Below are 24,082 nucleotides of genomic sequence, written 5' to 3'. Positions count from 1 at the left end.
AGAACCCCTCTCCTTCCTTTTCTCGCAATCCTCCTAGGACCTTCTCTTTTGGTTTCGGTCAATTTGGTGTTTCAGTTCGACCAACTCCGTCCACATTCGCTTCACCATCTTCCGAAGCTTCCGTCAACTGTGTACCCTCTTGATGGCGTCTATGTTACCCTCAATACCGTATCCTCCCTCTGGAGAGGGCTACTGGAGTCCTGTAACCTCAACACTTAACTGGTGTGAGGAGGTTCGTCATATCTATCCTTGAGACCTCGACCCGCGAGTCTGACAAGGACCAGGACTACTATGCCACCATCTATTCAGCTGAGATTGTCAACACCTTGACCAACCTTCTGTTTGTCTGGCTGGCCTTCCGTGGCATCAACAACTGCATTCAGAATGGCCATGACCGCATTTTCCTTGTGACCTTCTTCGGTTATCTGGTTGTTGGAACTGGCAGCTTCCTCTTCCACTCGACCCTTAAATGTTGGTACCTTGAATTGCCCACCCTAGAAGCCCGCTAACCCTGTCTCGACGCAGACCCCATGCAACTGGTCGACGAACTCTCCATGATCTACACTACCTGCCTCATGTTCTACGCAACCTTTTCGCACAAACAGACGGGCCCCATTCGCGTGTTGCTTGCAGTCTTCCTGGTAGCGCTGTCAATCTTCATCACGGCCTACTACCACTACCTCGGCGACCCCGTCTTCCACCAGAACATGTATGCCCTCCTGACTGCAATTGTCTTGTTCCGATCCATGTATGTCATGGAGCGCGACATCCGCCCAAAGCCGAGAGAAAGAGAAGCTGCGCCTGGTCAGAGTCTCATTAGTGACAAGGAACAACAACGTCGTGATGACAGAGACCGCAAGATCCTCAAGACCATGTGGCTCATGATTGCATGCGGACTGAGCATCTTCCTAGGCGGATTTGGTATCTGGAATTTGGACAACATGTACTGCTCGCGGCTACGTAAGTGGCGCCACGAGATTGGACTGCCTTGGGGAATCTTCCTCGAGGGACATGGATGGTGGCATCTCATGACTGGAACAGGAGCATACTTTTACATTGTGTGGGGAGTGTGGCTCCGTCATTGCTTGAATGGGCGTCAAGAAGAGTACAAGCTGGTTTGGCCAAGCGTCTTTACCTCGCTTCCCTCGGTAGTCAAGGTTGACAAGAGTGAGAAGAAGCAGAAATAGAAGGGCTGTTCAAGCTCGACAGAAGTCAAAATAGATACTATAGAAGAAGATGCACTGTCATGCAGTGCCAAGTGGTTGTAAAAGTTCCAGGGTCTTGACAGATGCATATGTCGTCGATCACTCGGAGGTGGCATGGTTTGGCCGCATCTTGGAGGGAAGTTTTTGCCGAGGCTCTGTCATGATCATTTTCTACCACCATCGCCAACAGCTCCGTCTTGCGCCTTGACCCAACATACACCATGTCGACAATGTCAGCACTCCAATTATCACGCCAGCTCACTCTGCGCAATATGCGCAACCCACAGACCTCTATCCTCGCCCGCTCGCTCCTGGCCTCGCGCCCCGCCAGCACCAGCTCTAAACCAGTACCCAAAGGCCGACTACTCGAGAAGCCTACACGCTTCAACCCGCCGTCTCACCCCGCTCGCCTACCCCGCCGCAACAGACAACCTGCCTTCCAAGTGCCTTTGAGTGCCAAAGAGAAGGAACAGCAGAAGAGGAAGCAATACCCACACATGATGCCACCCGAGGGAACCTTTTTCCACTGGTTCCTCACGAATCGCACCATTCACGTCTGGATCACCATGGTAAGACTTTTCTCACCATGTCGGTAGCGCACAAGAATAATATGCTTACGAAAAACACAACAGTCCATCCTCATCTCCCTCGCCTTCTTCACCTGGCTCAACAACTTCTTGACAAACACGCCTTACCTCGACCAACTACCACCCAACAACATGTTCTTTTCTCATCCCATCGCATTCCTATCTCGTTACGCCGAAGTCTACAATCTTCACTCCCAATACATTTCCATCCAGACCGCCGAGCTCCGCAAAAACAAAGTCGACGATGTGAGAAAGAGGGCAGAGTTTAGAAAAGCACATGGTTTGAACGAGGAAGAGGGTGTGTTTGGTGGCTGGAGTGCTAGAGATAGTGGAGAGAAGAAGGAGGAGGAGAGTGAGGTTTTGGGGGCTGTGGGTAATGAGATGCCTGTGAGCAAGGAGGTACAGAAGGAGAGGGAGGTCTTGGAGGCTACGACGGTTGATAAGGAAAACGCTGGAGAGACGTATACTGATTTTGAGGGTAAGAGGAGGCCGATCAAGAAGTGGTTGGGTATTTGGTAGAAGGTTTGAGTGATTCAGGAGGTGTTTTGTATGAGAGGGAAGAGACATTTTACGGTCACACGCAACTTTACGCACATTTAAATGCTCGCTGATTTCGTCTTGTTCGATTGAGAGCCAAAAGGATAGGGTATAGGATAGTTGATCTGTCACCCAGCAGTCTAGACGATATACTCCTCTCCACCACTCATCCTACCAAAGTCCAGCTTCATCAATAATCTGTCCACACCTCCGCCTCGCCAGACCTCGAAGCCCGTGTCTTGAGCATCGACTTGGAGATACCTTGCTGCACCCAAACGCTCATGGTCCAACTGTCGCAGCCTCGCAACCACGTCTTTGAGGGCAGCATCGACACGCTTGCGAGACCGGTCAAGTTCGCGTGCTACCTCTGTCTCTTCCTCGTCGAGGAAGTCTGTACCACCTACGCCGAGACTGGATGTCTGTTGGAGACGTTGTAGACGGCCAAAAAGTGCGACTAATGCGTCTATGTGTGTGAGCAAATCACGGAGAGATCGTGTATAGACCGCGTCAGTAAGCAAGATTGTGTAGGACAGTGCAGCGAGGAACGAGCGATGGGCTCGTCCTAGTGTTTCAGGATCATGATGCTGAGCAGTAGCCCACGAGTAGAAGGTGTCCCATGAGCTGGTGATCAGCTCGCCTTCAAAGTATGCTGTGGTTTCTGATAGGAGGAAGACAGCTGCACTGCATGTAGCCCAGACCTTGCGTTGAGCAATACCACGAGTATGAGCGACCTGCCTTGCTTCTGCACTTAAGCGAGTAGGATTTGCGACTGCGCGGCGTGAGCCAGATTCTCGCCAGAGATTGGACAAGCGCATATGTGCTCGACGTAGACTCAATAGATATGCATTAAGTGCCGAATACCGATCCATGTCGGCGCGCGAGACGAAGAGGTCGAGTGGTGAGCATATTTGCATTGTGAGTAGGGTCGGAACAGGGAACAGGAGGTCGTTGAATGAGGTACTGGATAGACCTGCCACATCCAAGGCTGTTCCATCCGAGGTTGTTGGTCTGGAGGTGGCTCTTCGTGTGTCAATCTCTAGGCGCATGTTCTCTCGGGCATATTCCAGTACATCGTCTTCGAGATCCTCGGTTTGTAGTGATGTCAATGCTTTCCATGTTCGTGAAAGCGATTCGTTGATTTCGCCTTCCTTCATCATGACACCACGCAGATCCTTTCCAGAGGGCTCCTGCAGATATCGGCCATGTTCGACTCTTCTGGCATCTAGTCTGTCTGCTGCCTCGGAAATCAAGAAGACAGCAAATTCACCCCTATCCAGAAGAAGGATTTGGCGGAAGGTGTTCAATACAAGCTTGATCTCATTTGGTGGGAGTAGGCGCTGGAGAACCTTTTGCGATAGCGATGAGCGTATTGATGATATTGTGGTGGAGAATGCAGCAGGAATTAGGGGATATGATAGTGAAGAAAGAGATTGGAGATGTGCATCCAAAAGAGAAGCGTCCTCGTTACTATGAAGGATGTGTGATGCTGATGATCCTTGTGTATGCTGTTTGACTTGGTGTAAGGACTTTCCAATGAACAGTAAAGAGTTTCCAGTCTGTTGCGAAACAAACTTGGGCAGCAATTCGCGTCTCAGAGCGTATGATGGCGGTCCCTCAACGGACTCCTGCACGGAGACAAAGAAGTCATCAGCGCCGTGGCTAGGAAGCAAGCCGTATAGTAGCCATGCAGACACTTGTTTCAACCATGCCTTGTCAGCAACACAACTCAGCTCTGTCGCTGCAGTCTCAATATCGGGGAATCCGGTCTGCATCTCTGACCGTAGATGATTGATAACCGCAGCCCCAGTTGCTGGCACAGACTTGTGCGCGTCTAGAGGCTGGATGAAGCATGCAAGGCTCCAATACCATTCCATGCGACGACTCCATCCATCGAACTCACCAACTACTGCAGAGAGGGGTACAATGTTGTATGCACCCACTATAGCAGCATCTTTGGTCAAGATTTGCCTTTCAACATCAAGAATCTTCTCACGGAAACGTGCAAGATGGGTTTGCAGCAACGATGCAGCTACAGCACGACATATGGTCGAGGGATGTTGAGAGAGAATGCGATTTGCGTGGTCTCGAATTTGACGATGCAAACTGGCAAGCTTGCCCACCGTCGCCAAGAGAGCAGCTTCCGATGATGACAATAGCGGAAAGTCTTTGTCTACAAAGTCGTCAGACGATCGACCGGGCGGGGCGGTTGCAGGGAACAATGGCGAGGGATGCCCGCTGAGGGCGAGTAGGACCTCGTGGAGCATTGCAGGTGCACTGCTCGTGAAGCCAGATGGTTGTCGTCTGAACTGTCTCGACTAGATTTGGCTTTTCGAGCGTGAAGCGTGAGGATCAGCAGGCCCAGCAACTCGAGACGACACATGAGTTTTGGTGTCAAGATGGTCACCAACACGGTGTTGCGAGCATGCTGATGATTGAATGCAAGTGATGATTGTTTACTTTTGTTCTGGAAGGAAGTCGGATCCGACGCGCGAAGCAGTCTCTCGCACGGGCCGCACTACGCGATCGCAAGAACCTCACTTTACACAGCATTACCTATAAAATATTTTGATCTGAAAATTTCTACTTTACATTCTTGCGTCTTCTGGTTGAAGCGATACTTCTCGAGTCTAAAGCTATGTAATCAAGTATTTGATGGTGGTTTCTCATGGACTACAGCATGAGCTTGAAACTTGGATCACGATCGTCTCCACTTGCAATGTACTGGTCGTACTTGCCAGCTTCCTTATCCTTGTTGACCTTGTGACAATAAAGAACATTGAAAAGCACCCTGAGAATGTCAGCGACAGACCTCTGCCAATAATGATGACTTTTTTGGACTTACATGAACCACGCAAATACAAGCAGACCGAGGACTGTGGTATGGGACTCGTGATATTGTGGTTTCTCCGACTTCTTGTACGTAAAGGCTAGAAGAGGTGAGTTAGTATGGATTGCAAGACAGATGGACACATGTCACTCACCAGAGACAAATCCACCACAATTGGCAATAGCAAGTTGGAGACCGGTTGCTGTTGCTCTCTTGTAGTGGCCAGCAGAGTTATTCGAGATCCAGACCAGGACGGGAGGTACGCTCGCGTAAAGTCCTGTTGCCATCATAAAGGTCATGCCAAATTTGACGTGATTTGACTTGACATTTGCGATGACAGCATATCCAATGATGGCCAATGGAAGTGTGCATAACATTACTGGTCCACGTAGACGGAGGCGATCAGATAACACGGCCGCAACGACAGTGATGCAAGCTGCAACAGCATATGGAATAACTGACCACAATTGCGCTTCATTGGCAGTATATCCGAGACCAGCAATGATGGTGGGCAGGAACAGACCAAATGAATAGAGCCCGGCAAGGATTGCAAAATAAGCAGATGCCGAGAACCAAAGCGACGGGTCCAACACTCCACGTCGAACCTCGGACCAGCGGAAACGTTCTGGCTCGGTAGTCACTCCTGAAGTGATACCAAACGAGTAGTCTCTGCTCAGACGATACAGAGCAAACTCGCGTTCTTCTTCTGTGAGAAACTTGGCTGTCGAGATGTTGTTCGGAAGTAAGAAATAAGCTGAAGCGCCAACCACAGCTGTCAACAATCCCTCAACGATCATAATCCATCGCCAGCCTGCGTGCACGCCGCCAACAGCACCGATAGATGAAAGACCACGCGCAAGAAGACCACCAAAAGCGCCCGACAGGGACGCCGTAGTATAGAAAAGTCCAATTCTCAATGCCAGTTCTCCACGGGTATACATTCCTGAGAGATACAAGACCATGCCGGGAAGCAGACCACCTTCAGTGACACCCAGCATGGCACGGACAACAAGAAATCCAGCATAGTTCTGGATGAAGCCGAGACACATGCCAACAATGCCCCATGCGAAGGTGAGGCATGGCAACCATATCCGGGGAGACACCTTCTTGAGGACTAGATTACTGGGCAACTCGCTGACAATGTAGAAAGCGAAGAAGATGGCCAATCCGACGGCGTATTGGTGATCATTAATGCCAATGCTTTTTTCAAGGCCAAGGATCTTGGCGTTGCCGACATTGGTACGATCGAGGAACGAGCAGAGGAACAAGAGGGCAAGCACAGGAAGAATTCTGGAGTAACGATGCGTCAGTCATGGATCTGCTTGAACACACCGTCAAGTCTCCATACCTTGTGTCAAGTTTCCACAACACCTTTCGGGTCAAGGCACGTTGAGCACCATCGTCGAGGTGCATCAATCCTTGTCCATCTTTGACGTATTCGATATCCTCAATCTGATCAGCCTCGACTTTTTCCACCGTCTTCTCGGCGTGGGACTGGGGTAGCGCCATTTGCACTCGAAAGATGGGGTGAAGTCTGGGGAAGTGTGGAGAGAGTGACAGTAAAAGCATTGGCAGAGATGCTTGGTTTTAAACGATTGGGTCCAATCCTTCGGCGTTCTTACCGGCCTCTGGCAAAGGCGGTACAGATCCAAATGGTACATCCTCCGCGCGATCTTGACCTTGTGGCTGCTTGCGATCAAGTCTTAACAACTGCCGAATAACATCTCACTGAGGGCGCATCCACCTGGACGACTTCCCCGCACAGGATGAGACCAGCTCGGTGCATCTCTTGCCGACTGGCAACACATTAACAGCTGGCATATCAATGAGAATTGCTCGATGGTCTTGAGCGTTCAACACACCATTCTTCTGCTCATTTTGATGGATAAGTGACTCGCGGTTTGCTCGCCATCCAATTTGTCCGGGGAACAAGCCAACGAATGTCAACGAATGTCTGTAAACGCTATACCCAAACATTTGTAAACGCTATACCCAGACCTTTATCGCGTCCTATCTCTGCCGAGTATGGTCTTGGTGGTTGGCAGAAGAGTGAAGGATGGGAAATGTAAAATGCGACAGTGCGAGAGATGGAAAGGTCTAGTCGTCTGTCCCGCTATTGTGCTGATCTGAGTGACCTCCAGTTCACGAGAGCAATATGTGCTGTCAAAACTGAGTAGATCTCTGTGATACAATCTTGCAGCTTCGTTTCTGGGAGATCAGACACCACGAGTGACCCATACTGCTCTCCTTTTTGAGCAATAGAGCCTCTCAACCTCGCTTTGGCGGGGCCGTTACAGGCCATGGAAGTCTTGATCCTTCGTGCTGAACTCTAATTTCGGCGTCTGGAGAAATGCGGGTTGGACTGAGGGCACAGTACAGAGAGCCATCTTGTTCTGGCAGTGTGCTCAGTATTCTCCTCATCATCCAAGGTGTTGCTCGAGAAGTATCCAAAACATTCAAAAATATTCCGACTCTCTTTGACGCTGCTGGAGGTGGAAAAGACGTTGTCTTCGTCCTCACTTTGTTGAACAAAGCCTTCAGAATGATTTCATTCCGTCCCAAAGGCAACCAAAAAGCCGGAAATACAATTGGCTGTTAGCATGGCGGTCGAGCCTTGTCCTTAGAGTACTTCGGCTTAGCAAAATCATGCTGTAAGTACAGTTTCCCTGGTTGATATTCGCCGAATGGCATGAAGAGTCATGTCGAGACTAGCGAGAGTTCTGTCAAGCACAGTGGTTCCAAGAAAGTATCACTCGAACAGACTGTCCTTTGAGCACAGCAAGAAGCGGAGCACACACGACTTTGATGGCAGAGACATGATATGAAGTCTGTCATCAAGGGCAATATCCCCCTTCTCGATACGTAACGCGTGGTTCAAGCAAGACTCTCGATCCTAGAAAGTGAATAAGAAGTACAGCAGACTGCTTCCAAGCTACGAGCTTGTGGTGCCCAGCTCCAAGACAGGTCGTGTGGCGATCTCTGTCAGTCGTGGCATGGCATGTTTCGGTGCGCAAATATTCCGTAGATGTCAAAGCGTGAATACAGGGCGAGCGGTGATCTAGCAGCGTTGCAGATTTCTACGGTCTCAGAAGACCAAAGATCATCTTGTCGGTACCAGTCAGGGCCAGATCATGACATTGGTACTGAAGGCAGGAAATTCCAAGCTATAGGAAAGTGGTCTTCCGTAGCCTGGTTGTATGCCGAATTGTGAAGAGCAAATATGAACTGACGAATGCAGAGACATCCTGTAGAAGCGTTTCCAGAATTGGACCACCACGGTGATTCACTTGCTAGTGCTAAGATGCAGTTGGATAGTATTTACTTTTTCTAGAAGGAAAATCAATGAGCGACGCGCGCCCGTCTCTCGCACGGGCCGCGCCGTGCGATCATGAAGAGCCTCGGTCTTGATAGCGATCTGGGGAAGTAGCTCTTCCATGGAGGTGGTCAGCCCAGATGTGGCCTCATCACGAACTGCTCGGGGCCAATCAATACCGAGAATGCATGCTTATGAGAGCTGGTTACGCGTAAGTTGCGCATAACAGCGCTTGAATCCAGACCGATCGCGATTCCAAGTTTGGACATTTACGGTCCGTTAAACAGCGCCATCGGCTCTGATGTGGGGTAATGACGATGGGTGATGGCGGGCAGCTGGGCATTGGATGAGGGCACTTGCCTGCCCTGGTTCACGTCTGTCCTTGTTCTGTCTTTTGACGTCCAATCAACCTTACTTCCTCTTTCCTCATCCTACAACCTTTCCCTCAGCTCATCTGCATTTGAAAGAATTCAATACATACACTTATACCACAGGTACGCAAGTCTTGCCGTGCCATTCCGTCTACGCCAGCGACTGACAGCCTTGTCATCTCAGCTTCAACAAGATCTACAGTTCCACCAATCATCAAGATGCAGGCCGTCAGACAAAAGATCAAGAGAGCTCTGAGCATGCACGACAAGGAGAGTGAGTTGCATTCCCCCCTCGTCCTTGATTTCGGCCCCGCTAACCCCACTTGCGATAGCCAACTTTGATGATCACGAGGATTTCGACGAAGAGACTACTGGTCACCTTCATAAGCAGCTCGAAGAGGCTGAAGCCGAAGACTCCAAGTACCCTCAAGGCAGACCTGGCTCCTTCCTCAATCGCCTCATCTCACACGGCAACAAGAAGACCGAAGACCAAATCGCTGCTGAGATTGCCGCTGGTCCACAGGCTGCCTCTGCCGGTGCTCAACAGCAGCATCCGGCTGCAGTTCAAGTCGACAGCACTACCGCTCCCAAGCCCGCACACTCATGAACACCCGCCTTGACAATGACCACCAAGAACTGAGTCGGAAGAGATCAGACAGAACACGAAATGCTGCATACACACACACGCACACCTAAGTCAGACAGTCAGCAAGCAGGGAACTAGTTTAGAAGCGGTCGATTATTCGTATTTGTATGCTTGTTGATCAATGAGAACTGCATGTTGTGTTCTTTCCTTGGCCGAAACGTGGCTCTGTCAGTGTGTGACGTACTACAAGGCTTCACACAGTCATGTCATTTACTGATGGACGCGACAGCGCACTTGTTCTCCATATAAATCCTATCTGCCAAGGTAAGCGAGCGTGGGTCTAGGTCTCTGGGAGAGTTGATCAAAACAAGCGATCTGCATGCTCATGGTCGAATGTAAATCTGCCACGCAAGATGTGAGTGATATTTGGCGGTGAGTGACGATCTGAATCAGGACTCAGGCCTCTGATATTGACCATGGCAGTGTCAAGGTTTAGTAATATAGAAGAATTAGGCGTACACGATGCAGGGACTGGATTCTCGGAACAACAGGCTTCCTAGCTGCCGCAGAGGTACCAGCGATTTACGCTTTATAGATGGCGACAACAAGCATCTATTCGACATGGACACTGGCAGTCATAAGTCATGGTTTGCACCACAACTGTAAGGCGGACCAGGGAAAAGTCAAGAGTCCGAGGCTGAAAGTGGAATGGAGCAGATCAGGGTTGCAGACGGCAAGTGGCATGCCGCGCCAGGCTTTAGCGTCGTACATCTCCTTCGACTTGGCCGGGCCCGATGTGTCTTCGGTCAGCGTCTGGCTGAGTGTGCGACTGCTGTTTCTAACGTACCTAGCAGAGGCGTGCTTGCCTCGCCCGCGCGCGCTGTCTCTTGTCTCAATCAATTTCGTCTTCCTGGTTTTTGATCTCTTCTCCTCCAGTCGCTCATTGTCCGCCCCCTGATCGATTTTCTTCTTCGACCTAACCTTAATCACCGCGACCTCTTTTCCGATTACTCTACAACGATAATACTATCCTCGGTCCAAACTCGAATCCGCTTCGATTCATACGACCCAATTTCTCCAACGGCATCTTCGAATACATCTTCTTTATGCAATAGTCCCGTCTAGACAATGTCCAACGATGTTCCCACGCGGCGCACGATAAGGGGCAACGTCAGCGATGAGCGCGTGCGATGCGAAAAGAGCTTGGAGCAAGAGGTAGCGACAAGATATACCAAGACCGTAGAGAAGAGGGTAGCGGGACGTTTCCGAGCCCTCTTCGCTCTCGCTCTAACGGTCACGACGCTTCCAACTGCCCAAGCTCAAAGTTGCATTCCTCTGACAGACTCGTCCGAATGCCGTGCTTTCAATACGGCCTCTATCTCAACTGATAGTACCCTCACCGGGCTATTTCCATTCCTTGCTAATGTCACCGACACCTCTTCTTTTGACACACAACTACAGCAGTACATATCCAACGGCTTCATTCAACAAAGGTATTCCGACTTGATTGGTTGCTCTAGCTTTGACTCGTCGAACTCTTCCGACTATTATGCTCGCTACACTGCTAGCGTACTCTGCAATGCCATTGTTCAGAATTCCATCTCACCTTGTGACCTGACGGGAGATGCCACTCGACCATTGTGTGCCAATACTTGTGTAAGATGATTTTAGCATTCAAGTCTGATTGCGAGTGTTGACCTTTCCTGATACAGGCCGAATATGCCGAGAGTGAACAATCCATTGTTGCAAGCGACATATGCGGCAATGCAAGCTCGAATGCTATCAGTCAAATTCGAGCCGATTTTACCAACTGCGCATTACCTGCAAATTCCTTGTCCGGCTCATGCATCGAAGGTGTCACTAATGAACCTGACAATTGCGGTTTTGCTTCCAATCTGGTCAATCTCTGCTCTTACTGTGCTGCAAGTTCGCCAAATGCCACAGATTCTTGTTGTGTCTTTTCGAACACCACAACGCGCTGCGACAATGTCGTCTTGCCTATTGTTGCTACTTCATCCATGCAGCCCCTCTTTACATCAACTTCATCGGCTACCTCTTCGACTGCAACGAGATCTCCATCATCAACATCATCCCCAATCACGAAAAAACGAAAAGGGCTTTCTGGGGGTGCAATTGCTGGAATTGTGATTGGATCTCTACTTGGTGTCTTTATTCTCCTTGCGCTCTTGATTTTGGCCTGCGTTTTTTTGCGCCGTAGAAAACAGGCCAGTCCAGCAACGAGCGTTTTTAACCAGCCCGTGAGATCGCGTCAAGGTGGAGCTCCACCAGCCATGGCATATAGACATGATGGCGCTAGCAGGAGCCAGAACGACAGAATCGAAGCTCTTCCTGGCGGTCGTGTTGCCCGTATGGCCGCCTTGGAAGCCGTCTCGAGTGGCTCAGAACGTAACACGACCGCCCTTGATTCTACACCAGAAACTCAGAGGACTCCACACTCGCATGCTGGTGGCATTGGTCCCCCTCCTAGGCGAAACGGTTCCTTGTCCAGCGGTTCGCTTCTCGCATTCGGTACTCATGACAGCCCTGCTCAAGACGGTATTTCCTCCCCAGAAGGCACATCCGAATCAGAACAACTCAGCTTTTTCAAAGACTATTACTCCCAAGACGACATACACCCGGGTGATCTTGTATCATCTCTGTGGGCCTATCAACCTCGTGCCGCCGATGAATTTGACCTTGAACGTGGTGATATGGTCAAGGTTGTTGGTATTTGGGACGATGGTTGGGCAACAGGAGTGCGTGTTAGCATGCGTGCCGAGGATTGGCAGAGCAAAGGCAAGCTGCAACGAGACAGTGGCATGAGCAGTGGCCAAGCAAGTCCTGAGGAATATGGTCCGGTCAAGGCATTTCCACTGGTTTGTGTATGCTTACCACAACACTGGCGTCGAACCATTGAAGGTGATTCGACCGATGTGGGCACAATGGATGACCGGCCTAACAGCCCGTAGAATGAAGTTGTCCCTGTTTATTACGACTAACAAGCATACCCTCCAGAGCACATTCATGTACCCCTTTTTGTTCTTTTTTGGCTTCTTTTTTACCCTTCAGCACTATACCCACGACCTGTTTGAGTTGCATATTATTAATCGTCTTGTCTGGCTTTACTTTTATGAACGCGGTTTTTTCTTCCATTTCCTCTTAACAATGTCGTAGTGTTTCTGAATATGCTGTATGATACTCTGTTCTTTGAACTTCTGCAAAAGGCACCAAGTGTCTACAAGAGGTACATGGTGTTACATGGCGGGACTCATCCCTCACATGCAGCTGTACACGTGGGGCGGCTTGATGGATTCATCATCTGACCTGGCAACCCATAGTTCAGCCTGGGCATGATGAGATGACTGCGCATATTTTTGGTGAACTTTGCGATTCAGGTTGAGGAAGTAGCCATGATTGTATTCGAACTTTTTATAAAAGCGCTCACCTCGAGTCAAGAGTCGAAGTTGAGGAAGGCACGATGAACCCATATCCTAGACGTTCAGATGTAAATCTGACACAACAACCCAAATACACATCATCAACCTATCGGACAAGTATGGGAGATTCGCCTCGAGCCAACCGCCATCATCGCAGACGCCGGTCACCCAGACACAAATCATGGTATCATGAAGGCGCGCCCATTACTGTCTGCATTGGCAACAGACGCTCCCCAAACTATCACAGCTCGATCCAGGTGACCAGCGCAGATGGCAGTAGATTTGCCGCGCTTGTCCACGAGACATTACGAATGAATCCACAAGATCCATTACTGATGCAAGTCAAGTCCGCAACTGCAACCATTCGAAACTGATTGAGTGTGCTCCAGAACTTTCAACGGATTCCAGCCATGGCTCGGACAAGTCATAGAGACCTGCATCGATGATCGCTACGACGAACTCGCCGACCTCAATAGAGCACTGCAATTTGACGACACTGTCAAGTTTCCTGAGCGAAGTAACAAGCGATCCACTCAGATACCATGGTCCTTTCTTGTCGATCAAATGAATGTGCCAGATGTATATTGGTGGACTTTTGGCAAGGAACCTCCTGGAGGTCGCTCAAAAGGCATCGATGAGAGTCAGTAGGCTATTGTAGAACGAAACAATGACAGAGAGCTGACATCCCGAGTAGTTGATGAATACCGCTTCCGTGTTGCTGCCTGGTGCTGCGGTCGTCGCGCCTGTCGTTTTGATCGAGAGGTTCCCGTCACTCTTGTCTTTACTCAATCCAACGTTCCTGCCGAGAACGTCATGCATGATCTCTTCTTTCCATACTTTTATGAAGACGAAGAGTATGACATGCCTCGCAGAGACGAAGAGACTGTTTGTTGGACCTTTCTCAGGCTGTACTGGCTTCTGAGTGACTGGCAAAATATCATCCGAGAGATTGAGAGGGAGCTGGAGGAGGCCGTATGTGTCCAAATGGTTTGATGAAGCCTGTCTTACTGACGGTCAAGGATTAGGAAATCAACAGCCGTGGCAGAAAATACCCTGTCAAACTGAGGTCACGCAAAATGCACAAAAATATTGACCGTATTTACGAGCTTAGCGAATACATGCGCTTTCACTCGAGATCATTCAAGAAGCTTCTCAAGCTAAAGGATACGATGCACAAGTCTCCAGATGATGCCATGGATCCAGTGTGGGACGAGATGGATGACGCTGTCGAAGATCTGGACCAATACTCTTATTACATGGAGACCCTCAAGGAACGTTTCCTTAATCTGATTGAACTCGTTAGTAGTCTCTATGTCACAACTTGAGAGCAAAGGCTTACATCACTTGCAGGAGTTCAACATTGAAAACGCCAACCAGTCCGACTACTCACGCTTTTTGTCCATTATTGCGGCACTATATCTTCCAATCTCATACCTTACAGTGAGTTTTTTGCTTTCCTGAATATGTTGCAACATCCCTGACAAAGCATAGAGTGTATTCGGTATCAGTACCATGAAAGCACCAGCAATTCTGTGTTTGTACATTTCCATCCCACTCTTGATCATCAGTCTCTTCTTCACCATCTTCTTTCCATGGGCCATTCGACGTTTTCAAAAGTTGTGGTATCCAGTTGACGAGTATAATGTCAAATTACCCAAGAACAGCTTTACCATGTTGAGTGAAGAATTACCAGCCGTAAGCAATGGTGTGTACCTGTTTCTCAACATATCCACTGACACTCCGGATCTAGAGCGCAGACGTACCCAGAGTCATTGCCATTCAAGACACAAACTTGCCTCGTCAGCATGCAGCTCGCCAGGGCCATCACAAGCGCAACAAAAGCAAGCCTCGTTCCAGGTCGAGAATCAGGTCATTGAGTGCTCGGGGAAGGCGACGTCTCGGTGTTGACGACAAGGTGTAAAGGGGCATGGTTCCATCTTCGCGGTTCGTTCCCTCGAGCTGAAGTAGAGCATAGACTGCTTTTCGCGCACGCGTCGCGGTGAGCACGAGCTGGTCTGGTGGTGCCTTGCAGAAGCGCTGCTGAAAGGCTGAAAGTGGCGCCACACATACTTACCCCTGCGGCTACCCTGCATGGACTTGTAGAACTCAAGCCATGACGCCAGTGTATAATTAGTTTGTTTGCTAAATTGCTTCAAGGTGGAATTTGAGTTTCTCCAAAAGCAAAGATGGCTTTTTTCTTGTTCAAGAGTCGTGTTGCCTTGAGGAGCTGGTGATAATTTCCACAGTGACCTTTTACCGTCCGTGCGGCCATGGCACGACCAGACATGAATCACCTATGAGACCACCGCTTTTGTGACATACCAGTTATCCGTGGGGTTTGACAAAACGCCAATCCTACAATTGCGCCTCTTTATTGAAAGATGTGGCCAAAATTAGATGGTGATGGTGGTTTGCTGTACGAAAGGAATGAGACTGGCTGGGTCCTAGAATTGCTTCAGCTTGAAAAGATGAAACGATAGATAAGTTTTGTTCTTTTTTTCTGGAGGGAAGGTGGAGAGAGAGGCAATCCATGGATATGAGTATTTTTGGCAATTGCCTTGGGACGACACTGTTTCAAGAAGGATTGAACAGATGTGGAAAAGAGTTTCGGGTATTTCTGGAGAATGGGGACAGGGTTGAGTGCGAGAGACGGGCGAATCCATAGGGCCAGATAGAAAACAGATTAATCAAAAGAAGACGAAGGAGAGATGAATATGTTGTAAAAAGATTGATTCGAAATCATGATGATGATTCTGTGGTATCAAGTAAATGTAGTCTATAAGGCTGGGTAGGAGAATTATGAAGAGAAATAGTGAAAAAATCATGTAGGGAACGCCCGCTCGGTGGTCATCCCTTTTTGGACCACATCAATAAACATCAATGATATCTCAAACAATGACTGCGTTATATGGACAGAAAGGAAAAAAAAAAGAATAAGCGAGAGGAAAGCCACTCTACCATGAGAAGGTCATGAGAGCGGGGTTGAGAGCAATGGGCAAGAGGAAGTGCGATGCCACGACTGTAGCCATGGGCAAGATGGCGACAAAGTCGGTAATCATCCAGTCGTAAGGGATGAAATCGGCAGTGGCGAGGATGATCATGCCAACAATGGCAACGATACAGAAGGAGAGAGAGTACTTGAAGCTCTTGAGAACCTTGGGGACCTCAATGAAGAAGTTGGAGAATTCGGCTTCCTTTCCGGTAGCACCCCATGTCATGTCAATCTCGAACATGTGAGCGAGAAGAGCCTGGGAGACGTGAAGAGAAAGACCACCAAGGAAGATGGCAAGCATGAGAGTCCACTTGAAGTTTTCGATGAGAGCGCCAAACAAGGATCTGTCGCCGATACGGTAACGCATGATGGCGAGTGCAATGTTACCAAGACCGTTGAAGACGATGACGAGCGAGAACCAAACCTTCCATGAGTCGAGGTAGTACTTGTCGAGGTAACCATTGAACCAACCCATGACGAAGTAGTTGACAGTGGTGAGAATCCAGGCAGCACCGATGGCGTAGTAGGTACCAATGTATGAAACAATGGTGATCTTGGAGGTCATACGAATGTTGGAGAAGAGGAATTCGCGGAAGAGAGGGGTGAAGGGACCCTTGTAGATCCACATGCGCATGGGGTTGAAGAGAAGCTCGTTGCAACCATAGGCGTACTTCTCCCAACGGGCCAGCTCGTCGTATACGGTAAGCGATACACCTTCCTTGAAGCCTTCACCAGCCCAAGCGCCCAGGCGAATGATGTAGCCGTTACATTGGAGACGAAGAGACATGTCGAAATCTTCAGACACGTGAGATTCGGACCAGAACTTTTCGTAACCATCTTCATCAAAGTAGGAAACTTGTTGAATGGCAGCCCAGCGGAGAATGGCATTGTGACCGACGAAAGGAGCGACATCACCGTTGGAGACGGTGTAACGAATGGCAGTGTAGATGAGGTTGGTGAAGAAGGTGATACCGTTTTCGAAGTAGGTGTGGACGACTTGCATGACACCGGAGCTGAATTGCATGATACCAACGTCGGGACTCTGCTCCATTTCGGAGGCAGCATCGAGAAGACAGTCGGAAGGAACACGAGTATCGGAGTCAATGAGAAGAATGTAGTCACCAACACGAATGTTGCCATCAGCCCAAGCGCGACCGTGTTCCTCGAGGACTTCGCTGAGGCAGCGCTCATAGGCTTGAGCCTCGTCGGCCTGGGTCCAGTCGCTGCCGCGGTTGATTTGGAGGAGCTTCTCCTCGACATTGCAAGAAATCATGAGACCAAAGTTCATGTTGGAAGCCTTCTTGAACTTTCCGCGACGGAGGAAACCTTCGGAACCGTGCTTGGGACGGGCAGTCCAACCAATGCTGTTGTCGGCGTAGAATTCGATTCTGGCCTCACGCTCCTCCTCGTCGAGAAGCTGAAGACCGTCGTCGTTGATGAAGATGTTGGCAGAACCACCTTGAAGTTCGTAGGTCGAAATGGCTTGCTTGATGGACTTGACGGTGGGGGCAATGACGGATGCGAGACCTTCCTTGTAAACAGGACACTGGATGGTAACGTGAGGGAGGTTACGGCCTTGGATGCGGCGAGGAAGCAGAGCAGAGTAGAAGCGAGAGTTGAGGGTCATTTGGCGAACGGGACCAATCATTTGGGCGATACAACCGACAATGACTTGGGCGAAGAAGAGGGTGAAGAAGATTTGGACAGGAGTGAGGGCGACGAAGGCGATGCGAGTATAGCTGCCATCAACCTTGACTTCGATGGCCAATTGTCGGTAACCAGCTCCAAGAAGAGTGATGATGATGATGAGGGTGATGGAGACAAGGACGGTGTTCATGAGATGTGTTGGGCGGTTCTCGGGAAGAACTTCACCACTCTCCTCATCAATCTCTTCCTCGACAACACCAGGACCCTTCTTGACCACAGGCTCGTCGACAACCTCTTCGGGTTCACCAGTCTTCCAGACGAGCTCCATGAGCTCGCCTTCAATCAACTTGGCACGGTTGACGAGGTTGTTGGCATCATCATCCCAGACGACGAGAAGTGCCTCTGAAGCGATGAAGGCGGCGAATTGATGCTTGCGTGCTCTAGGAAGATCTTCCATGGTGGGAAGAATCTGAACTCTGAGGCCATTCATGAGAGGTACGTCGACGGCATCTGGTGACCAGGCGAGGAAAGTCTTGATGATACGGGAGTTGACAGTCATGGCGCACTGAATCATGGTTAGAATTTATGGAAGGTCTTGACAAGATTTGATATTTGCTTACCGGCACATTGAGTGCTGCACATGCCATGGCAAAGGTAGATGTGCTGAGAGAAGGAGGGCAAGCCAAGTAGCTTCCCTTGAATTTTCTCAAAAGAACACCCTCAACTTCGCCGCTACCATCACCAACCCATAGTCTGGCACATTGTTGTTGGAAAAGGTAGTTGACCATGACTTCGTGCTTGATGTCATCCATGAAGCCCGATCTTGATGAAGGTGCAATTGATGCACCAGAGGAAAGGAGACCATTTCTTGGTGTTGAGAGGCCTGAAGGTGCGGCGCTGGCGAATGCTGGTGTAGGAGGAGCAAGAGGCTTTTCGGAAATCTCGCTCATTTCATTGGCAGGGGCTTGAGGCTTCTTCTCTGCATCGCCCTTGCCAGCCTTGAAGTAGTTCTTGAGACCCATGTTGGGTTATGGTCTGTGATAGACCTTGTGTGTGAGAGGAAACGAATGTCAAGACGATATACTAAGCAGTGCAGATCCGGGGTTGTGGGATCGTTGGTTCTTGGTACAATAGTACAAGAGACTGTTGTTGCTAAGATAGCGCGAGTAGTAATAGATAGATAGATTAAAGAGGGAATGAGGAGGAGAGAAGGAAAGAGTTTGGAGGAAAGACTGGTGTATATGAAAGGCACGAACAGATCTCGAACGGCAAGGCTGGATACATGATAAAGCTGAAAGACGTTGAACGCTGACGGAAACGGTAGTGCACTACTGTAATCGGCCCAAATGCTATTCTAGCATGGAACGCGCTGGCGGGCACGCCGTGGGACCGTGGTGGGAAACACATCTGAGATGCGGGTCTGGAATCGAGCATTCAACGGGAACGCTGTGGCTTCGGTTAGTTTCCAGTCAAGGGCACTTGGGCTGAGTCCGGATATGAGTTGGCACCGCGCTTATCGAACGGCGCCGAGTCAAGAAACGGCAACTGAGACATGTGCGTCGAAGGATCGACCTCTTGCTGGAGAAGGCATGGCTGGGTCTAAGCGTAGCGAGCACTAACTCGACCTTTCTGGCCGAAACAGGCAGGCTCGCCAATATTTGTTGCCGTAGTAGGCAATGGTGTGCAATACTTTATACATAAGGTCGCGCTGAACCACCATGTACTGCTATACTATCGTCATTCTTGTTGTTGTAATAATTTCATATCTTGTTGCGAAAATATCAAAATTCTGATCGCAGGTAGCTGTGTCGCATGCCAAAAAGGTCCTTTTGTTTAAAAGTCCGAAGTCGTTTTTGGCAAGGTTCTGTCATGCTGCAAGGTACGGCTACGTAATAGTACGTACTCGAGGAACCAGGTACGAGTACCTTGCAGCAGCAGCAGCAGCAGCAGCAGCAGAAGATTCGCTTGTTTAATGATCATTCTCGATCGCATCTTTACGCTCATGTTTCAGTGCCCAGAACGCATAGATGCGAGACATGACTGTTCGTCACTTGGCACCGAAGATGTGTGGCGAGTTTTTCTGGAAGCGCAGAAATGTCTCTGATGGAAATTTTGAATTTGGCGAGTATTGGGAAACTCAACGGTCGGCCGTAAGAAACTCTGAAAGAAACTTGCGGATACCATGTCGGGAGCACGAGCGCTCATGCATGAGACGGTTGCTAAATTCGGGCGCCAAGTCCCGAGCAAGGTTCGGCTGTGACCTCAACCTCGACACTCACATGTTGATTGCTGCAATCATGCAACCACCCCTGCAACGTGCATACAATCCTTGAACCCAATATCTTGATTCTTGACATGTTGCAAGCTCATCCTTTTTTAGCTGCTATATCTCTCTCATGTGCCGCTGTACATTAATACCTGTGCCGCTCAGTGACGCCTCGAGGATTGAGCACAAATTTTGCTGGAGGAGATTAGCTCTTGAAATCTTCAGCTTTCATTTGTGCGTAATCGGAGCTGCTCTGCGTCGAGATCTCTCGAGAGATCTGCCACTGTGTCGGCTATTCTGCTGTATCTGCTTAATAAGTACTATTCCCAATAGACTTTTTTTTTGTCCCGACAAGGTGGACAAGCTTGCCAGTTCATACCCTTCCGCCATGCGGCTCACCCGCGGCGGGTCCCAATTGATTGACACCAGCACTCCTACGCTGCAGCTCATCCTTGTTTTCTGCACTTGCTGAGGAAAAACCTCGTCTCTCAATGAAATCGTGCATGAGCAGAAATAGCACGGTTGAGGTATCTTTTTTGGCCCATGACTCCACCCGTCCTCGCATACACTTTTCAATATACAGAAAACATGTTAAGAGTCAGTGCTTCTATGGTGCAAGTCTTTCTCAAGCAGATCCCCCGAGTTTCTTTGTAATGATCGTCAGATATCGCATCAGCTCTCCAGGTTCTCGGCCTCGGGCTGAAGGCGCTGATCATCCCACGTAGTAAACGACTATCTCGCCGTTATCTTGTGACACGAGGCTGAAAGCTGACAGCACAGCCATTTTCACTCTAAAACAAGCCTTAGCGTTGATAACAGGCAGCTGTAGTTGGTGTGCTCTCTAAAGGGGAAAGCTTTCAGCTACCCAACATTTTGAAGAACCCTGACCTTGAAGACGAAGAGGTTGTGGCGTACCGAAGAAGAAGCTTTGACAAGAGGCCACGATGGAACTTGTCATGCTCCGAAAGTCAAAGTTCGCGACAAGCTCTCTTTTGCAATACAAATCGAGTCCACACCTGAACTGTAATGGGTTGAGACAATTCTTGTGAGACTAGCATCAAATCTCAACGTCACGGGTCTCACCTCTCACCCTGACCCCTCACTGCCGGACGGTTGTGACGGATCCCGTTTGACTGAGATCCTGCCTTTTCTCTCTGATCTCACGAAACGGTACACCCAGCCTCGTCTTGTCACGTTTTTTGGCAACGGATGATGTTCTGCAACAAGACGTTGCTATCACCGGCGGTATCAGGGCATTGTATCTTTACACAAGATACTCGGCCCGTTTGGTTGTCGTCTCAACGGTCCATGACCTTCGACGTTTTTGTCCCAGCCTTGCCGACCAGACTCGGCAGTCGACTGGGAAGAACCGTTGAAAGATCCTGTTCAGACGATTTTATCCAACTGGTTTATCAATGTAGTCAACTTCACAAACACTTCTAGGTGGCTGGTATTGACATATATAGAATGGGAAGAGAATGATGAAAGAATAAGCAGGTAGAAATTATAATGATTGTTTGTCTATGTTCGAGAAAGAAAAGATTCGTATCGTCACCCTTATGTGATATATAAAAAACTCCCGTGGTATCGAAATCCAAAAGAAAACAAATCGCTATCAGAAAACATACACACAATCTAGTTGCAACCATTGTAACCCTTTTGCTGGAACATCTTGACACTCTTGACAACCATCTCACCATTCTTCTCCCAAGTGGGGTACCACTGGTCACGGGCAGCCCAGAATTCACTTCTGGCTGTGGTGCTGCCATCGGTCCAAGGCTTGCCAGCAACACCATCCTCGAACCAGCCATTGGTACCACCAACAGCGACGTTGAGAATGAGGTAAAAGTCTTGGTCGAAGGGAGTGTCATCCTTGCCGGTGGCAGCCCAGGGGTTCATGAGAGCAGTACCGTTGCTGTCGCTAACGGGGAATCTACCCTTGTCCCAGAAAGGCTTGTTGAAGTTGACATACATGACTTGGAGAAGACGAGAATCGACATAGGTGAAGATGTACTTTTCAGACCATTCGACACCAAAAGTGTGGAAACCGGCGGCGTAGGTGGTGTGAAGAGCAGAGTGCTTGTTGTTGTTGAGCCACCAACCATCGTTGGCAGAGTTGGGACCCCAGTGGAGGGTGCTGCTCATGACGTTGTTACCACCCTGAGGATAGGTGTGATTGTTACCACGAGACTCCATGATGTCAATTTCACCAGAGCGGGGCCATGCACCATAGACATTATCCTTGGGAAGCATCCAAATGGCGGGCCAGAGCCAATCACCAGCAGGGAGCTTGGCCTCGACTTCGATACGACCAAACTTGATGGATGCGCCGTTCTTGGTGCTGATACGAGCAGACTTGACGGGGTTGACAATGGTACCGTTGGTAACGTTGGTACCAGTGATACAGTTGGACCAAACGTCAGACGAGCAGGAACCATCTGCGAGCAGGTTGATGACATTGTTTTGCTCGATGAGCTTTGCATCTTGGAGAGTGGGCTTGATGTGAAGCATGCCATCCTGAACGTATGCGTTTTCGTCGGTGTTGGTGGTGATTTCGAATTGACCGTTGCTATAATCAGGTTAGCGATTGTTTCTACTGGCTCTGTGTGTAAGTGACATACCCATAACCTCCACACTCGACCTCCTTTGTCCAAATCTTGTTGTTCAAGCCATTCGAAAAGTCGTCCTCGAATACGGGGCAGTAGCTGTGGTTGGTGACACTGGACAGACCGTCGTAGATGAGGAAACCAGTGAGAGCGAGACCGATGGCGATACCAATGCAAGGAATGATGGTAACCCACTTCTCCTTGGGATCCTTCTTCTCGAGCCAAGGCTTCTCGACTTCACCCTTCTTCACACGTCTAGAGTGGAAGTATCTCTGCTGAGGTTGCTGCAGAGCTGTAGAGGAACCTGCGGCTGACACCGGCATTGAGCCATAGGGGGTTGCAAAAGGGTTTGCTCTGGCAGCAGGAGTGATGGCCTCACTTTCGGGAGTGCCAGGTCTGAGGTAAGGAGTTGCATTGGCCGAAGAGGCGGCGGTGCCATTGTTGCGGTCGTCCATGGCGAAGGACTGGTAGTGTAGAATGTGAATATGTAGTTTCGGCTTGTGCCTGATATCACTACCACCGAGTATGAATGAGTGGATGGGGAATGGAAAAAGTGGACAAGGAAATTAGTAGAGACAGAGAGTGTTTCTACTGACGGCAGACCTGGGGCTTTTGAGCAAAGGATCACCGAGCAGGACCGTTTGGATTCAGGTGAGCCAAGCACCAACCGATATAGAAGCGCATGCAGTCTAGCCTTCCCACGGGAACGTTACGCTACAATGGAAGCTGAAGAAGAAACACCATAACGTTGAGACCCCGGGCCAGGTGCAACGGCGCAAAGTGAACCAGTAGCCGAGTCCCTACGGTCGGTCTCACACAAGAGGCCAGCCTACTCGCGCCATTTCCGCGCACTGGCACTGTGTGGCGAGGCGTGGGCCGCCCATGCCGCTCGCGTGGTAGACATGATCTGCCAGCTAACAACTCCACATTCGGAGCATGCCTGGCAATAGACAAGGACCATGTATTGATGAGTTGAGCAATCGAATCGGGCTTGAATTCCAATAGCGCGATGTTTTTTTCGGGTGAGTATGCACGTCTGATTTTGGCGCTAGATGATACGATCCGCGCCAGGAACCGGCCGTCAAAACCATGTTTCTCTTTCATAAGCTTTGGCCGATTTTCCGCTCTGGTACCTCGGTCGTCGATGCGAACCTGCATCGAGACTGAGCTTGTTGCAGCTGTGAAGATTCGTAGGGTTGGAAGGAACTTGCAGAGTCAGGAACCAGACGTCGGAGGCTTGCACGTCATTTCCGCATTGCGTTCGCAAATCTTCAGCCAGCAATCTCTAATTGCAATTTGCACCAAGATGGCAAGCGCCGCCTCTCCCGAGTAGACTTCATGCGGTTTCTCTTCAGCTGTCAAGTATTCTTCAACAAGGTCGGCGAGACCGTGGCCTGCTCTCGACGCACAGAAGAGTAGGTAGGTTGCAGGATGCAGGATGCAGACATATCTGCTGCATGCTTTGCTAAATCCTCAACCAGGCGGTCGACCTAATTTTAGGGGGAACTAGATACCCCACCCTCTCGACTACTTTCGCGATATATTGTTATCGAGGACAACACATTTATCGCGATGCCAATATTTCTCATGTCTTATCTCTTTCCGAGTGTCTGTTTCTCGGCCATACTCACGCAGTCATTACGCATGCTTTATTGGCAAGCTCGTAGGTGTGGACCGCGTTGTGTCTGATCAACCGAACGTATTATTG

General features: G+C 49.6%; 9 protein-coding genes across 9 annotated transcripts; 5 read left to right on the top strand and 4 right to left on the bottom strand.

The window, feature by feature from the left end:
- Positions 1–151: 151 nt before the first annotated feature.
- Positions 152–1,187, top strand: M437DRAFT_83715 (putative alkaline dihydroceramidase Ydc1; the record flags this gene model as incomplete). Its single annotated transcript, XM_041027983.1, has 3 exons — positions 152–232; positions 285–471; positions 526–1,187. 3 exons carry the CDS (start codon positions 152–154, stop codon positions 1,185–1,187), a joined length of 930 nt encoding a protein of 309 aa, XP_040881043.1.
- Positions 1,188–1,426: 239 nt separating this feature from the next.
- Positions 1,427–2,311, top strand: M437DRAFT_74577 (uncharacterized protein; the record flags this gene model as incomplete). The annotated part of the gene is made up of 2 exons (XM_041026260.1): positions 1,427–1,774; positions 1,838–2,311. 2 exons carry the CDS (start codon positions 1,427–1,429, stop codon positions 2,309–2,311), a joined length of 822 nt encoding a protein of 273 aa, XP_040881042.1.
- Positions 2,312–2,469: 158 nt separating this feature from the next.
- Positions 2,470–4,593, bottom strand: M437DRAFT_83713 (uncharacterized protein; the record flags this gene model as incomplete). The annotated part of the gene is made up of 1 exon (XM_041027982.1): positions 2,470–4,593. One exon carries the CDS (start codon positions 4,591–4,593, stop codon positions 2,470–2,472), a length of 2,124 nt encoding a protein of 707 aa, XP_040881041.1.
- Positions 4,594–4,999: 406 nt separating this feature from the next.
- On the bottom strand, positions 5,000–6,665 carry M437DRAFT_65304 (MFS general substrate transporter; the record flags this gene model as incomplete). Its single annotated transcript, XM_041024569.1, has 4 exons — positions 5,000–5,117; positions 5,172–5,256; positions 5,311–6,446; positions 6,505–6,665. 4 exons carry the CDS (start codon positions 6,663–6,665, stop codon positions 5,000–5,002), a joined length of 1,500 nt encoding a protein of 499 aa, XP_040881040.1.
- Positions 6,666–9,059: 2,394 nt separating this feature from the next.
- On the top strand, positions 9,060–9,447 carry M437DRAFT_46045 (uncharacterized protein; the record flags this gene model as incomplete). Its single annotated transcript, XM_041021196.1, has 2 exons — positions 9,060–9,114; positions 9,173–9,447. The coding sequence occupies 2 exons, from the start codon at positions 9,060–9,062 to the stop codon at positions 9,445–9,447; spliced, it is 330 nt and encodes a 109-aa protein (XP_040881039.1).
- Positions 9,448–10,554: 1,107 nt separating this feature from the next.
- On the top strand, positions 10,555–12,395 carry M437DRAFT_65302 (uncharacterized protein; the record flags this gene model as incomplete). The annotated part of the gene is made up of 2 exons (XM_041024568.1): positions 10,555–11,082; positions 11,139–12,395. The coding sequence occupies 2 exons, from the start codon at positions 10,555–10,557 to the stop codon at positions 12,393–12,395; spliced, it is 1,785 nt and encodes a 594-aa protein (XP_040881038.1).
- A 587-nt stretch (positions 12,396–12,982) lies between these two features.
- Positions 12,983–14,188, top strand: M437DRAFT_45889 (uncharacterized protein; the record flags this gene model as incomplete). Its single annotated transcript, XM_041021169.1, has 4 exons — positions 12,983–13,209; positions 13,253–13,503; positions 13,555–13,835; positions 13,889–14,188. The coding sequence occupies 4 exons, from the start codon at positions 12,983–12,985 to the stop codon at positions 14,186–14,188; spliced, it is 1,059 nt and encodes a 352-aa protein (XP_040881037.1).
- A 1,629-nt stretch (positions 14,189–15,817) lies between these two features.
- M437DRAFT_45508 (uncharacterized protein) lies at positions 15,818–18,452 on the bottom strand (the record flags this gene model as incomplete). Its single annotated transcript, XM_041021091.1, has 2 exons — positions 15,818–18,067; positions 18,123–18,452. The coding sequence occupies 2 exons, from the start codon at positions 18,450–18,452 to the stop codon at positions 15,818–15,820; spliced, it is 2,580 nt and encodes an 859-aa protein (XP_040881036.1).
- A 2,951-nt stretch (positions 18,453–21,403) lies between these two features.
- M437DRAFT_83708 (putative beta-1,3-glucan-binding protein) lies at positions 21,404–22,829 on the bottom strand (the record flags this gene model as incomplete). Its single annotated transcript, XM_041027981.1, has 2 exons — positions 21,404–22,337; positions 22,390–22,829. The coding sequence occupies 2 exons, from the start codon at positions 22,827–22,829 to the stop codon at positions 21,404–21,406; spliced, it is 1,374 nt and encodes a 457-aa protein (XP_040881035.1).
- Between the last annotated feature and the right edge of the window lie 1,253 nt (positions 22,830–24,082).

Source organism: Aureobasidium melanogenum (assembly GCF_000721775.1).
Source record: "Aureobasidium melanogenum CBS 110374 unplaced genomic scaffold scaffold_7, whole genome shotgun sequence".
Lineage (NCBI taxonomy): Eukaryota > Fungi > Ascomycota > Dothideomycetes > Dothideales > Saccotheciaceae > Aureobasidium > Aureobasidium melanogenum.
This window is presented reverse-complemented; position numbering and strand designations above follow the sequence as displayed.